This window comes from Otolemur garnettii, unplaced genomic scaffold (assembly GCF_000181295.1).
Source record: "Otolemur garnettii isolate 467f Iridium unplaced genomic scaffold, OtoGar3 scaffold00065, whole genome shotgun sequence".
In the NCBI taxonomy this organism is placed as follows: Eukaryota; Metazoa; Chordata; class Mammalia; order Primates; family Galagidae; genus Otolemur; species Otolemur garnettii.
Window position 1 is genome coordinate 7391644 of NW_003852460.1, and position 13297 is coordinate 7404940.

The 13297-nt window shown below is 44.1% G+C and overlaps 1 protein-coding gene across 2 annotated transcripts in view; it reads left to right on the forward strand.

Annotated features, from left to right (window-relative positions):
* WWC3 (WWC family member 3) overlaps positions 1-13297 on the forward strand; it is a 146305-nt gene that overhangs the window by 48758 nt on the left and 84250 nt on the right. For both annotated transcript variants that reach the window (XM_003793098.3, XM_023515070.1), the window contains exons 2-3: positions 5229-5338; positions 11317-11520. In XM_003793098.3, the coding sequence (XP_003793146.1) occupies positions 5323-5338; positions 11317-11520 (220 nt within the window). In that variant the 5' untranslated portion in view covers positions 5229-5322. The remainder of the gene's footprint in view (positions 1-5228; positions 5339-11316; positions 11521-13297) is intronic.

The following is a 13297-nucleotide window of genomic DNA, read 5'->3' on the forward strand; positions in this document are numbered from 1 at the left end:
TTTTTTGGTTGCAGCCGTCATTGTTGTTTTGGCGGGTCCGGGCTGGGGATTCGAACCCGCCACCTTAGGTGTACATGGCTGACGCCTTAGCCGGTTGAGCTATAGGCGCCGAGCCCTCCCCTTGTTAATAAGCTGCTGTTTTCTCTGTGGTGCTACTTGTAGTAATGTGTCTCTTTCCACCTTTCTCTTTTGCTTTGTTGTAAGGAGAATAAGCTGCAATGTTGCTATTGCTCTGCTTTTGTATAATACCTGAATGGATGTGGGGAAGCCGAAAGACTTAAACGCATTGAGGGAAGAGGGAAAGAATGGACTCCTTTACTGGAGAACTGAAAAATATTTAAAAACTCAACCCCACCTTATCTTCTACAGGTGGTATTTGACATATTTCTAACTTTTTGTTCATTTCCACTAGATTTGTTTTCTTTTTGTGTTCAACTTGGTCTTGTGGTTATCTGAGGTTTTAGCCTTTCTGCACTCAGAGCAATATCTGCTTTTCACCGAACTTTGTATTCAGGTCATACAATCCCTACATTAGTATTAGCATTTTTATTTGTTCCATTTTTTTATTTTGATAAAATAATACAAACAAAATGCATTAAACCAGATGTGAGCCAAGCTGCTGTAAGTCCTACAAGTTGGTTCCTCCCTTGTCAGGCCCACCTGGACTCTCCTATCAGATAGAACTATCTACTCTGAGATACATGTAGTTCTGTGTATCTACCAAAGGCAGTTTGAAAACCATACAATAAAATGTAAAAATTGCTCAAGTGATGCTGGGCAGACCTAAAGATGTTTGAACACTCCAAACTGAACTTTTTCCTGTGCAAAAGTCTGGATCCTGGTTCCTCAGGAAATAACTAGAAGCATGAATCTAGTTTGAAGGTCAGTTTATGATTGTTGGTGCGGTAGCCACATTGTAATTTAAACAAAAGGGCCAATTGTCCAAAATTGCAGGCATGGATGTGTAGGGCCACCAGGGCTTTGGCTTCGAAGTGAGGATGTGAAGGATTCTCTCAGGAGTAAAGCAAATGAGCTTAGTTTCAAAAGCTTCCTTCCTTTCCAGGATCCTTGCTGGATTCTGCTTGAGTGAAGAGACTAAACAGCTAACCTTTGTTTATGTGGAGAATGCACACACATGCAATAAACATGATCCGGAGTGATGTTTTGTGCCCAGTAGACTCAGTGATTGTGAAGACAAACATGGCTCCTGGGCAGTGCAGTTGATGGGGGTTTGCCAGTGATAATTTGTATAGAGTTGTGCTGATCTTTGCAGGGCAGATGGGATTGGGGTATGAGAGGGGAGTAGAAGCCTATCCACAGGTCCAGGAAAGACTGAGAACAAGATGGTTCAGTTTGGAATGGGTGTGATGTTTTGGAAGGCAGACGAACAGACCCATCTGCTTGGAAAAAAAGATTGTGGTGGTGGGTGGTGGTAGGGAGTTGAAATAAAAAGAGCCAGAAACTTTATGTGGCCTTGGCATGGGGAGGACTTTTAACACTAGTCCAGGGGGGTTGCCCTGGCAAACTCAGTGCTGTGCACTTTTGCATAGAAAGCCAAGTGGGGGATGATTGGTGGCAGGATGCAGCCTACCACCTTGCTGAGGTGCTCACTCTTCCCCAGTAGAGCCTGAGATCCCTCCCCAGTGGCTCTGGCCTTATCCCGACATACAGGAACTGTGCTTTTTAGCTAATAGCAGCCAAAAAAAATAAAAAATAAAAAATAAAAACCCCAAAACCCACAAAAATGCTCCTTGCTGATAAATTAATACCAAAAGAACTCTAGTGTACCAACTCCCAGTATTGCCCTTCTGGTAATAAAAGGGGAGCTAAGATTTGCTCAGCTCTCCTCACTGTAGAGATGTGGTCAAAGAGATTCTGAAACTGAATAACTCCTTTGAAGTGATTTACTCCTTGCTGAAGTCATGTTACCCACGAACACCTTTCCTGGCCCTGGCCAAAAACTGCAAAAAAAAAAAAAAAGAAAAGAAAAGAAAAAAAATATACCTAGAATATTCCTACTGAATAGTATGTGCTATCCAAGAGAGAACCACAAAGTCTCTGGTTCATAAATATTTCAGAATGATAGGCAAATAAATCTAGACATTCTCAATGCTGTCATTGAAAATTGTGTTAGGGCTCGGCGCCTGTGGCTCAAGCAGCTAAGGCGCCAGCTACATACCCCTAAGGTGGCAGGTTCGAATCCAGCCCGGGCCCGCCAAACAACAATGACGGCTGCAACCAAAAAATAGCGGGGTGTTGTGGCGGGTGCCTGTGGTCCCAGCTACTTGGGAGGCTGAGGCAGTAGACTTGCTTGAGCCCAGCAGTTGGAGGTTGCCGTGAGCTGTGATGCCACGGGACTCTACCCAGGGGGAAAGCTTGAGGCTCTGTCTAAAAAAAAAAGAAAATTGTGTCAGAATTTGTGTATATACAATGAAGCTGCAACTATCTGGACGGATGTCTTGACGATGTACTGTACTCATAGGTGGATGGATGAATCAAAAGAGTAGTGTGGATGTTCATTTTAATGTTCTTGATTAGGAAAACATGTTCTGTGCGTTTTATTGCCCCCTACTAGAGGATCATCCCACAAGTGTCTGCTACAGTGTCTGCTGAACTATGAATGGATGTCAGGGCTTAGGTATTAGTTTTCAGTTGATACATGATAATTTACTCAGAAATTTAGCGGCTTCAAATGATAGTAAGCATTATTTCACATGATTTCTGTGGTACAGAAATTTGGTAGTAGTTTAGGTAAGCAGATCCTGCTTGGGTCTCATCAGGTTATGGTCAAGATGCTGGCCAGGGCTGCAGTCATCTGAAGGCTTGATGAAGGTTGGCGAATCCATGTCTATGGTGGTTCCCTTACATGGCTGGCAAGTTGGTACTGGCTTTTGGCAGGACTCCTCGGTTCTTGTCCATATGGGCCTCTCCACAGGGGTGTTCGATTGTTCTTGTGATGTGGCTACTGGGTTCTCCCCAGAGCCAGTGGTCTAGGACAGTGGTTCTCAACCTTCCTATTGCTACGAGCCTTTAATGCAGTTCCTGTGGGTTGAGACTCACAGGTTGAGAACTGCTGGTCTAGGAGAACAAGGTGGCCCTGTGTACTTCTGAGACCAAGTGCAAGAACTTGATGACTTCTTTATGTTTATAGAGAACTTGCTCTTGGAGTTAACTGGCCTTTGAGAAGTGTGATTCCTCCTTGCCTTGCCTTGATCATTCTGTGCATGATCACACGAACTCCATGCTTTGTTTACAAAGGAAATGGAGTCATGAGACATGGATTCTACATAAAGCCAAAATAAAATTCATGAAAAATAGATTAAAATAACCTGGTTGCTTTTTTGAGCAAAAACAGAAAAATATGAACTTTTAAAAATTTTATAACAGTTCTGAATTGTAAAATAACTGGATTGGGCTCAGCAGTGCTGTAAGGATGGATTTCCTACCTACATTTGTTAATCAAAATGAGATCATGTATGTAAATGTGCTTAGAATGTGCCTATGTTTGGGCATTTTTCTCTAGGCTTATTTATAAATCTTATTCTAGAATAGTAACAATATATGCTTAGCACTCAATTTGTATTAAAGTAGGATTTTTTTTTTTTTTTTTTTTTGAGACAGAGCCTCAAGCTGTCCCCCTGGGTAGAGTGCCATGGCATCACAGCTCACAGCAACCTCCAACTCCTGGGCTCAAGCGAGTCTCCTGCCTCTGCCTCCCAAGTAGCTGGGACCACAGGCGCCCGCCACAACGCCTGGCCATTTTTTGGTTGCAGCCGTCATTGTTGTTTTGGCGGGTCCGGGCTGGGGATTCGAACCCGCCACCTTAGGGGTACGTGGCCGGCGCCTTAGCCGGTTGAGCCATAGGCGCCGAGCCAGTAGGATTGTTTTTGCTGTGGTTTGGTCCCATGCAGGTCTTGAATCATGCAAAACACCCTGCCTTTACCTGCTTGACTTGGAACCATGCCATGAGTGTACCATTCCCAACTGGTAAAGGAATGGCGCATTGTGGCATGAGAGCGTATACTAGATCTTGTGATGTGATCATTTTTTAGTGCATTGTGTTCAGCAGGATATCAATGGCATATATTACCTTCTATGTATGTCTGTTTTTATATTGACTGTAACTTCTTAAAACCATGTGTTTAAAATGATGATGAAGAGTTAGATCAGTGTCATTCTGGTGGTGTTTACCAGTTTCTAACTGCTACTGGCACAGACAGCTTTGTTGTCCAACCAGTTTGGGGAAATCACATGTTCAGAATTCATGCTGGTCTCATGGGGCTTGGCTGTGCTTGTGTCTTACTTTCTTGGGGCCAGGGACTTGAACAGAAGAAGTGGGAGGATTCGGTTAGTGAAATTTAGGTTATCAGATTCCCATGCATACCAGTCAGTGTGCATTTATAGGAGCAGTCCAAGAGATGGCTGTCCAGAGTCAATTATAGTTGTGTTTCATTTTCTACACCAGCTGCTTTCCAGACACTGTCCTGTCATCAGTGTGATCATAGGGTGGAGGAGGAGAAAACTAGTTACGGAATGTGAAACCCCTTTACCTTTGTTGCTTGTCCAGCCCAGGTTTTCTTAATCAGATTTCCTTCAAGGAGAGACACGTGCTTTTATTGTTGTTCTCCTGAAAAACAAAATTGGAAATTTCTGATTCCTACTGTGTAAGGAATATAGGAAGTAGTTAGTGGGGATCTCATTGTAGTATTTCCTTGCATGGCTCTTTGTATTTGGTCAATGGTTGATGTTTAATTCATTAACATATGAACACTGGTATATTACAAATGCATTTTATATGGATTGAAGCTGGTGTTCGTGTGTAATGTAGAAACTGCAAGTGGTGGTGGGGGGAACATTTCTCAGGGAATGAGAACAGAGCACAGGTGCTCTCCTATTGTTCTGGAAGAACTGCATTCCATTGTCATCACCTCATTAAACATACTGTTTGGCAGAAGATGGTTGTTTTACCTGTTTTGTTAGTAACTGTATCTATTTTCCCTGGTATTTAAATTTGTACTTACATATAGTAATGCTTTTTAAATATGAGTGTACTAATATAGTTATTGATTATTGTTTCGGCAAAGCTGGTGAATTAATTTTCCAACCAAATAATTGGAGCAAAAGCAGTCAACTAGAGAATTATACTTTTACATTAATACCTAATTCTAGAGTTAGTTAACTTATATTGACCTTGCTTTCACATTTGTTTTTATAATTTTATTTTGCAGGATAACAAAGCCATTGACCTTTGCCGATTGTGTTGGGGACGAGCTTCCTTTAGGATGGGAAACTGTGTATGATAAACAAATTGGAATTTATTACATGGACCACATAAATAGTAAGTAGAGTGCCAAATTTATGGCATTTTATGAGAATGAGTTTTCATGTTGAATCTCAAAGATGCTAATAGCTTTATGTAGCGTGAATGGTGAGTGCTGGCCAATGCAGCATTAAACTGTGTTTTGTAAATGTAATTGGAGTTTTCATTAGCTGAGTTCTTTAAAATGAAGCAGTTATGTAGCAGTGTTTTGCTTGTGTCTTGCTGAAGACTGCATGTAATACGTTTGATGAACGGTTTTTAATATCTAATATAACAAATAACCTTCTCTGGCAGTGGGAAATAGAAATACTTCTCATCATGAAAAGTTGTTTATTGCAAATGGAACTTACACATTCTTGGAACAATAAGTGGTTACTTTACCTTCATTTTTTTTTATATATTTAACTTTAATATACCAAATCTTTTTGGTGGTGGTATATATGTGTGTGAGTGAGAAAGGAGGAAATGGGGTGGTGCCCGTAGCTCAGTGGGTAGGGCACCGGCCACATACACCACGGCTGGCGGTTCGAACCCAGCCTGGGCCTGCTAAAACAACAACGACAACTGCAACAAAAAATAGCCAGGCATTGTGCTTGGCACCTATAGTCCCAGCTACTTGGGAGGCTGAGGCAAGAGAATCACTTAAGCCCAAGAGTTTGAGGTTGCTGTGAGCTGTAACACTGCTGCACTCTACCCAGGGGGACATAGTGAGACTCTGTCTCAAAAAAAAAAAAAAGAAAGGAGGAAATGGTATAAATATTATATCTAAAATAATGGATCTTTTACAGTGCCAGCTTCCTTTGTAGAACTGTTTGGAGCAGTCAGTGGTTCTCAACGTGGATTGATTTTGCCCCTCAGGGACACTTGATAATGTTTGGAGACTGTTTCTTTGATGGCTTTGCCTGGGAGAGGTGCTATTGGCATCCATTGTGTGGCACCCAGGGGTGCTATTAAACATCCTAGTGACATAGGATCCCTCCGCCCCCTCCCCAATAATGAGCTGACCCTAAATGTCAGTATTACCATGGTTGGGAAATCCTGATTGAAGCCCCATTTTGTTGTAGATGTGTTCTCTGCTCCTCACTCTTACCTTTCTCTCTCCCTCAGCCTTCTGAGATTGGGTCCCAGCAGGGATTCATTTCGCATTCTTTTCCATTTTCATTCAAGCTGCCTTCAGTGTTTCTGTCATTGTCATTTAACTACAGGAACATAAAGCATGGCTTCCTTTATTCTCTGGCCTTTGATTTATTTAATGTGGCGAAGCTGGGGTCTGAAGAGGCATGATACTAACCACCTGAGTGGTTTCGATGCTTTCTCTTTGCTGTCCTGTGGCTCCTGTGACCTTTTGTGCGAGTGATCCTCAGGACCGAGTCCTGCACTGTTGGTTGCTGGCAACCTTTTGAGTTTTTGAGTCTTCCTGTCTCACATCTCAAGGCAGTGGGATTTCTGGTGCCTGCACCCAGTCTAGGGTGCAATAGCAGCTATTAGCAAAAGACTGGGTGGTAGTGATTGGAAACTGGGATGAGGACTTATCTGGCTTTCTGCCTTCCTGGGCAGGTATCCTAGGGGCAGGAGAGCTATGAGGTGGATCCACCACCCACTGGACAGGGTGGGTACCTGGCAGAAGAGAAGCTGAGAGGCCTCAGCCCTCCTGGTGGCCCTCACTGGCCTAGCACCTTGCATCTGGATGTTTGGACTGTCTGAGCTTGATTTCCCATCTGATGGCAGGGGTAGGGGAGCAGCTCCCAACATATGAGAGCTGCTCTGCTGTACTGTGGGCCTGGGCACACTGCACCATGGTGTCATCACCAGGCCTTTTCTTTCCCTGGGCCAGGTACTAAGGATGCTTACTGAGCGCTTTAGGCATCTTTATACACAACCTTCTGGAATGCCTGTCTGTTGGTGCTGAGGTCCAGGACTGGCTGGCTCATCTCTCATAATCCAGCTTGCCCATCCTTTGATGCAACTGGCCCCTTCTTTGCTATGGGCATCCTTCCTCATTTACTCGCTGAATCACAGCATATGCTTATAGAACCCTTCTGCGTGCTGGCCGCATTCTTTAGGCCCTGGGACATAAGAAAGTGAGGCCCAGTCTTAGCAGTTTAGAAGGGGCCATGAACCTTAAAATTGAGTAATCACTAAGTAATCATTTCCCTGGCCACCATGAGTATAGCTGGAATGACCTAGTGCCCTGGGGGAAGGTGGGTGAAGACACCAGCCCTGAGGTCATACTGTTTTCTTCCTCTGAGAATACCAAGGAATCTGAGTCTTGATAGCATAGCTTTAAAACTCTTTTTTTTTTTTTTTGAGACAGAGCCTCAAGCTGTCCCCCTGGGTAGAGTGCCGTGGCATTACAGCTCACAGCAACCTCAAACCTCCAACTCCTGGGCTCAAGCGAGTCTCCTGCCTCCACCTCCCAGGTAGCTGGGACCACAGGCACCCGCCACAACGCCCGGCTACTTTTTGGTTGCAGCCGTCATTGTTGTTTGGCGGGTCCGGGCTGGGGATTCGAACCCGCCACCTTAGGTGTACGTGGCTGGCACCTTAGCCGGTTGAGCTATAGGCGCCAAGCCAGCTTTAAAACTCTTGACAGAGCAGAACCCAAGAAGTCAAATATAGTAGAACCCCCATAGTTGACCACCTCCTTACATTGAACCCCTCTTTAAGTTGACCTAATTTTCATAGACCCGACATATATCACATGTATGTGTCAGTACAGTAGGCTTAGTTCTTTATGTTGCCCACCTCTGTATATTGACCAAATTTGCTACAGTCTCTTGTGTGATGAACTTATAGATGTTCTACTGTACTAAAATTGGAGGGCTGGATGTGGTTTCTCATGCTTATAATCCAAGCTTTGGGAGGCCAGCAAGGGAGATCACTTGAGGCTAGGAGTTGGAGACTAGCCTTTGGGACATAATGAGACCCCCCCATCTCTCAAAAAATTTTAAAAAATAACTATCTGGGCATGGTGGTGCCTGCATATAGTCCAGCTACTCAGGAGGCTGAGACAGGAGGATTGCTTGAGTCCAGGAGTTCAAGATTTCAGTAAGCTGTGATTTTGCCACTGTACCAGCTTGGGGGACAGAGTGAGACCCTGTCTCCACAAAAATTAAATAAAATTAGAGCTGTGTAGGTTATCAGTGGGATGAGAACCCAGAATGGACTTGGGTTGAGAGCCTTTAAGGCTCCCTTGGCCCTCTGGACACTAGAACAGTGTGAACTGTACTGGTACTCTGGGTAGCGGGCCTCACGGCTGAATAAACATCAGAAACCTCTGGGCAGTTACAAAAAGTTGTGACTCTACCCCGCTCCAGACCCACTTAAATCTGAACTCTGACCTCAGCAGGACTCTCATTTTGGGGTTTACAACTTTTTTTATTTCCTCCTATAAGCGTTTTTTTTTTTTTTTGAGACAGAACCTCAAGCTGTTACCCTGGGTAAAGTGCTGTGGCATCACAACTCACAGCAACTGTCAACTCCTGGGCTCAAGCGATTCTCCTGCCTCTGCCTCCCAAGTAGCTGGGATTACAGGCACCTGCCACAATGCCTGGCTATTTTTTGGTTGCAGCCATCATTGTTTGGCGGGTCTAGGCTGGATTTGAACCTGCCAGCTTAGGTGTATGTGGCTAGCGCCTTAGCCGCTTGAGCTACAGGCACTGAGCCCACCTATAAGCTTTTAAGACCTAGAGAGTCTTTCGAGGAGGGGCCCAAGGATAGTAATGTGAAAAGGTGAGCAGGGGATGTCAGTGGGAGCATAGACGGGAGGGGAGGGTGTTTCCAAGGGTGAACTTACCTTGAAACATCCTAGCAAGCACACCTCCCTGTGTGGGGATGACAAAATAGACACACATAAAGTTTTCTTTCCTTTCTAACCATTTTGAGGTAGAATCCATGGAATATAAAATGAACCATTTTAGAGTGAGCAGTTCAGAAAATACTGTCCTAAAATAAAATTACAATTAAAAAAAAATAAAGTGAGTAGTTCAGTAGCATTTGGTACATTCATGGTGTTATACAATCATCACTGTTATTTAGTTCTGGGACATTTTTATCACCCAAAGGGAAACCTCGTTCCGGTTAACTGCTTACTCCTCATTCCTCCTGCCCCAGCCTCTGGTGGTTGTCAGTCTGTGTTCTGTCTCCAGCATTTGCTGCCTATTCATGGGTAGTTCATATAAATGGAATCAGGCAATATGTCGGCTTTTATGTCTGGCTTCTTTCAGTTGATGTGTTTTCGAGGTTCTTCCATGTTCTAGGATGTATTACTCCTAGGAGGCTGGGCCTTTGCCGTCTAGGTGCTCATGGTTTGGGTGGGAAACAGAAAAGATAGAAAAATACTCAAGCGTTGATTGTAAGCAGAAAGAAGGGTAGTCATAGCCACAGCAGGGGAGGGATAGATGTGCCTAGAGGCCAGAGAAGCTTTTGGAAAAGAGGTGCCCTTGCAGGAAGTCTGGGAGGAAGGCAGCTTTCCTGTGGCAGAAGAGGACAGAATCAGCCTGACTGGGGCACAGGGGAGCTAGGCAGGTATTTTTGTGGACTTTGCAAAAGTTAAGTGCATGTAGAGGATGTTTGTAAGGAAAAGGACAGAAAATAGAGATGAAGCTGGCAAGTGGGTTTCAGGATTCCTGTAGCAGGCCAAGGAGGTAGGACTTTGTGCTTTTAAAGAGTTTCCTATGTGAGAGAATTGCAGCAGAGTTGGGGAGGTAACTTGGTGAATCCCTGGGGATGGTTTTCGTGAGATGAAACTGGAAGCAGGATGATTGTGGAGAAAGGTCACAAGGGTCTAATGGAACTAAGGAGACACAGAGAGAAGGACGTGTTGCCAGTCATCATTATGCCTAGGCGGCAGGAACCCCTGATTCTGGATGCCCCATGGAATATTCTGGGAGGGAGAAGAGCAAGAGTTTTTGAGGGTGAGTCTCAGTTTGGATTCCCAGGTTGGCTCCATAGGTGGAATTGCTTCCTGCGAGTGGGAAGGCTGAGGGAGGAGCAGGTGTCTGTTGTGTCATCTTTGGTCTTGTTCTGCTCTTGGCAGTGAAAGGCTGGTGTGAAGAATGAGTTCAGCCGCAGCCACATGGCTCAGAATTAGTTGGCATTTGTCCAGTTGGAGATGTGTTTAGGAGGTAGTGGGGAATGACAGGTTGGGGCACAGGAGGAAGGCTGGAGCTGGAGGTAAGCAAGAGAGCTGGAGAGGGAGAAAGCAGGAACAGGGGATGGGGAAGCCGGGTAGGAGGAGAGGGCGTCAGTGAGGAATGAGAAAGACTGCACTGCACGGCCTGGAGGGAAGGTAGCCTGGCAGGGGAGGTGCCAGGTGAAGGGGCAGACCAGGCCAGGGTACAGTCAGTTCTTAGTGCCCCCATATGCAGTGAATCGATGAGAAGATGGCTATAAGTAGCTATTACTGTGCTGGTTTCAAGGTCATTTGGGTTCATCTCCTCCAACACAGAGTTTGGTATTTATTGGTGAAAAAATAGTCATGTGTTATCTTCCCTCCACCATTGGACTATTTCATCTATCTATAGTTTTCTTCTCAACTGTAGATATGTAAATCGAAGATGTTACATACTTTGGAAAGGTTCATGATTGGGAATCTTCCCTAATGTGCATCCTGGTAATTAATTAATTTTCATATTGATTGATATGCATGACTATTGGTCAACCTGAAGATTTTACTTTTTTTTCAGACAGAGTCTCACTATGTCACCCTGGGTAGAGTGCTATAGCGTCACTGCTCACAGCAACCTCAAACTCCTGGGCTTAAGCGATTCTCTTGCCTCAGCCTCATGAGTAGGTGGGACTACAGGCGCCTACCATAGTGCCTGGCTATTTTTAGAGATGAGATTTTGCTCTGGCTCAGGCTGGTCTCAAACCTGTGAGATCAGGTGATCCACTATTCTCAGCTTCCAAAGTGCTGGGATTACAGGTGTGAGCCAATGTGGAGGGCTGAAGATTTTACTTTTAAGCCACTTATGTTCTTGTTCTTTGGATTTCAGAGCTTACCCAGATTGAGGATCCCCGAGAACAGTGGCGGCGAGAGCAGGAACGCATGTTGAAGGAATATTTAATTGTAGCCCAAGAAGCTCTCAATGCCAAGAAAGAAATCTACCAGATTAAACAGCAGCGGTTCGAGCTGGCTCAAGAGGAATACCAGCAGCTGCACAAAATGTGTGAGGACGACAGCCGGTCCTACGCCAGCTGTGAGTTGCCTTGTCTCCTTCAGTTAACACTTGTGCCTTTAAAAGCCATCTCTCTGGTTGGTGGCTGTCTACAAATGCTGAACTTCTCTTGGGTAAAACAGCTTCATAAAGGTTCTAATAGGTAATCAATATTCTGTACCAGAATCAGATGGCATCTGGTAGACACTCCTGTAGCAAAGCTTTATCAAGTGCCTACTTTGGGCCTATGCACTAGGATATGGAGCTTACATTTAGGTAGGGAAGGTAAAAAAATAAACATGCCAACAAAATTTCATGTAGTGACATGAAGCAACCTTCTGTCTCAACTTTGTCAGTTTTGAAGAAAGCTTCTGTTAAGAGATCTGTGCAACTACTACTGCTTGTCTGGGGCAATCTCTTGGGGAAATCTACGTGGTAGTTTCATGAATCTTGGGTGGAGAGGCTCAGGAACCTTCAGCCTTGTCAAGCATTGGTCTTTTTGTAGAGAACTTTGCTGGACTTTAGGTGTTATTGGGCAGTAACCTGAAGGACGAATATAGTATAACCCACAGAGTCAAGAGACTCTCTTTCTGTCCTTCAAGTAAGATGATGGTTCACTGTTCTCCTTCGAAGGGATCCTTCCTCAGTTTTGGGGGCTGCCAAAGTGGGCTTTCATTTCATTAGTACTCATCAAATGCTCAGGTAGTACAGGAACCAGATCTGGTCTCAGAGGTCAAAGCATTTTGTTAACAGCCACTGCTTGAACCAATCCCTTCCCAACAGAGCTACAACAGCACTATGTTGTACTTTATAAACACCTAAGTCTCTTTGAGGTGGGGGAGCGGCTTTCTTGTCACATTATTGCCATGTTGCCAGGGTAGACATCAAATACATAGCCAAACCTTTATTCTGTATTGCAAGTCAGAATGGTGTTATAACCAAGGGGCCACACATCTTATTGCACCTACAGTTGAAGGCAAAGAAATTGTATGAGCTGTGGACAGTGGTGGGTTTTTTTCTTTGCAATAGGAATTTAAGATATCCTTATTACTATGTGCCTTAAGGGAAGCGGGGACTCAGGTTTCGGTGGTGTGTTGTTTGTGAGTCATTTTATCTCTTGTTCTTCAGATCTTCAGATGCGGGTACATACTACTAATTCTTTTTTTTAACTTTACGTCAGAATGTGATAGGTCAGCTCAGTAGTGATTTTTAGAGTCTAGTTTCTTTCTTTCTTTCTTTCTTTTTTTTTTTTTTTTTTTTGCAGTTTTTGGCCAGGGCCTGGTTTGAACCTGCCACCTCCAGTAGATGGGGCCAACGCCCTACTCCTTTGAGCCACGGGCGCCACCCTAGAGTCTAGTTTCTTATCTCCACAGTTATCTTTTCTTGTAATGTCTTTGGTTTTGGTATCAGGGTAATACTGGCCTAGTGAAATGAATCAGGAAGTATTCTCTCCTCTTTTTGAGTTTTGTAGGATTAGTTAGTATTAATGCATTCTTAACTATTTGATAAAATTCACCAGAAAATCCACCTGGGTTTGTAGTTTTCTGTGGGGATATTTTCAACTGCAGATTCAGTATCGTTAACAGATCATCTAATCTAAAAGTTGGCAAACTTTTCTATAAAGGATCAGCTAGTAAATATTTTATGCTTTGCAGGCTATATGATCTCAGTTCCAGCTAATCATTTTTGTGGTTATGGTACAAAAATATTCAGGGACAATATGTAGAAAAATGTGTGTGGCTGTGGTCCAATAAAAGCATAAAAACAGGCTCGGCGCCTGTGGCTCAAGCGGCTAAGGCGCCAGCCACATACACCTAAG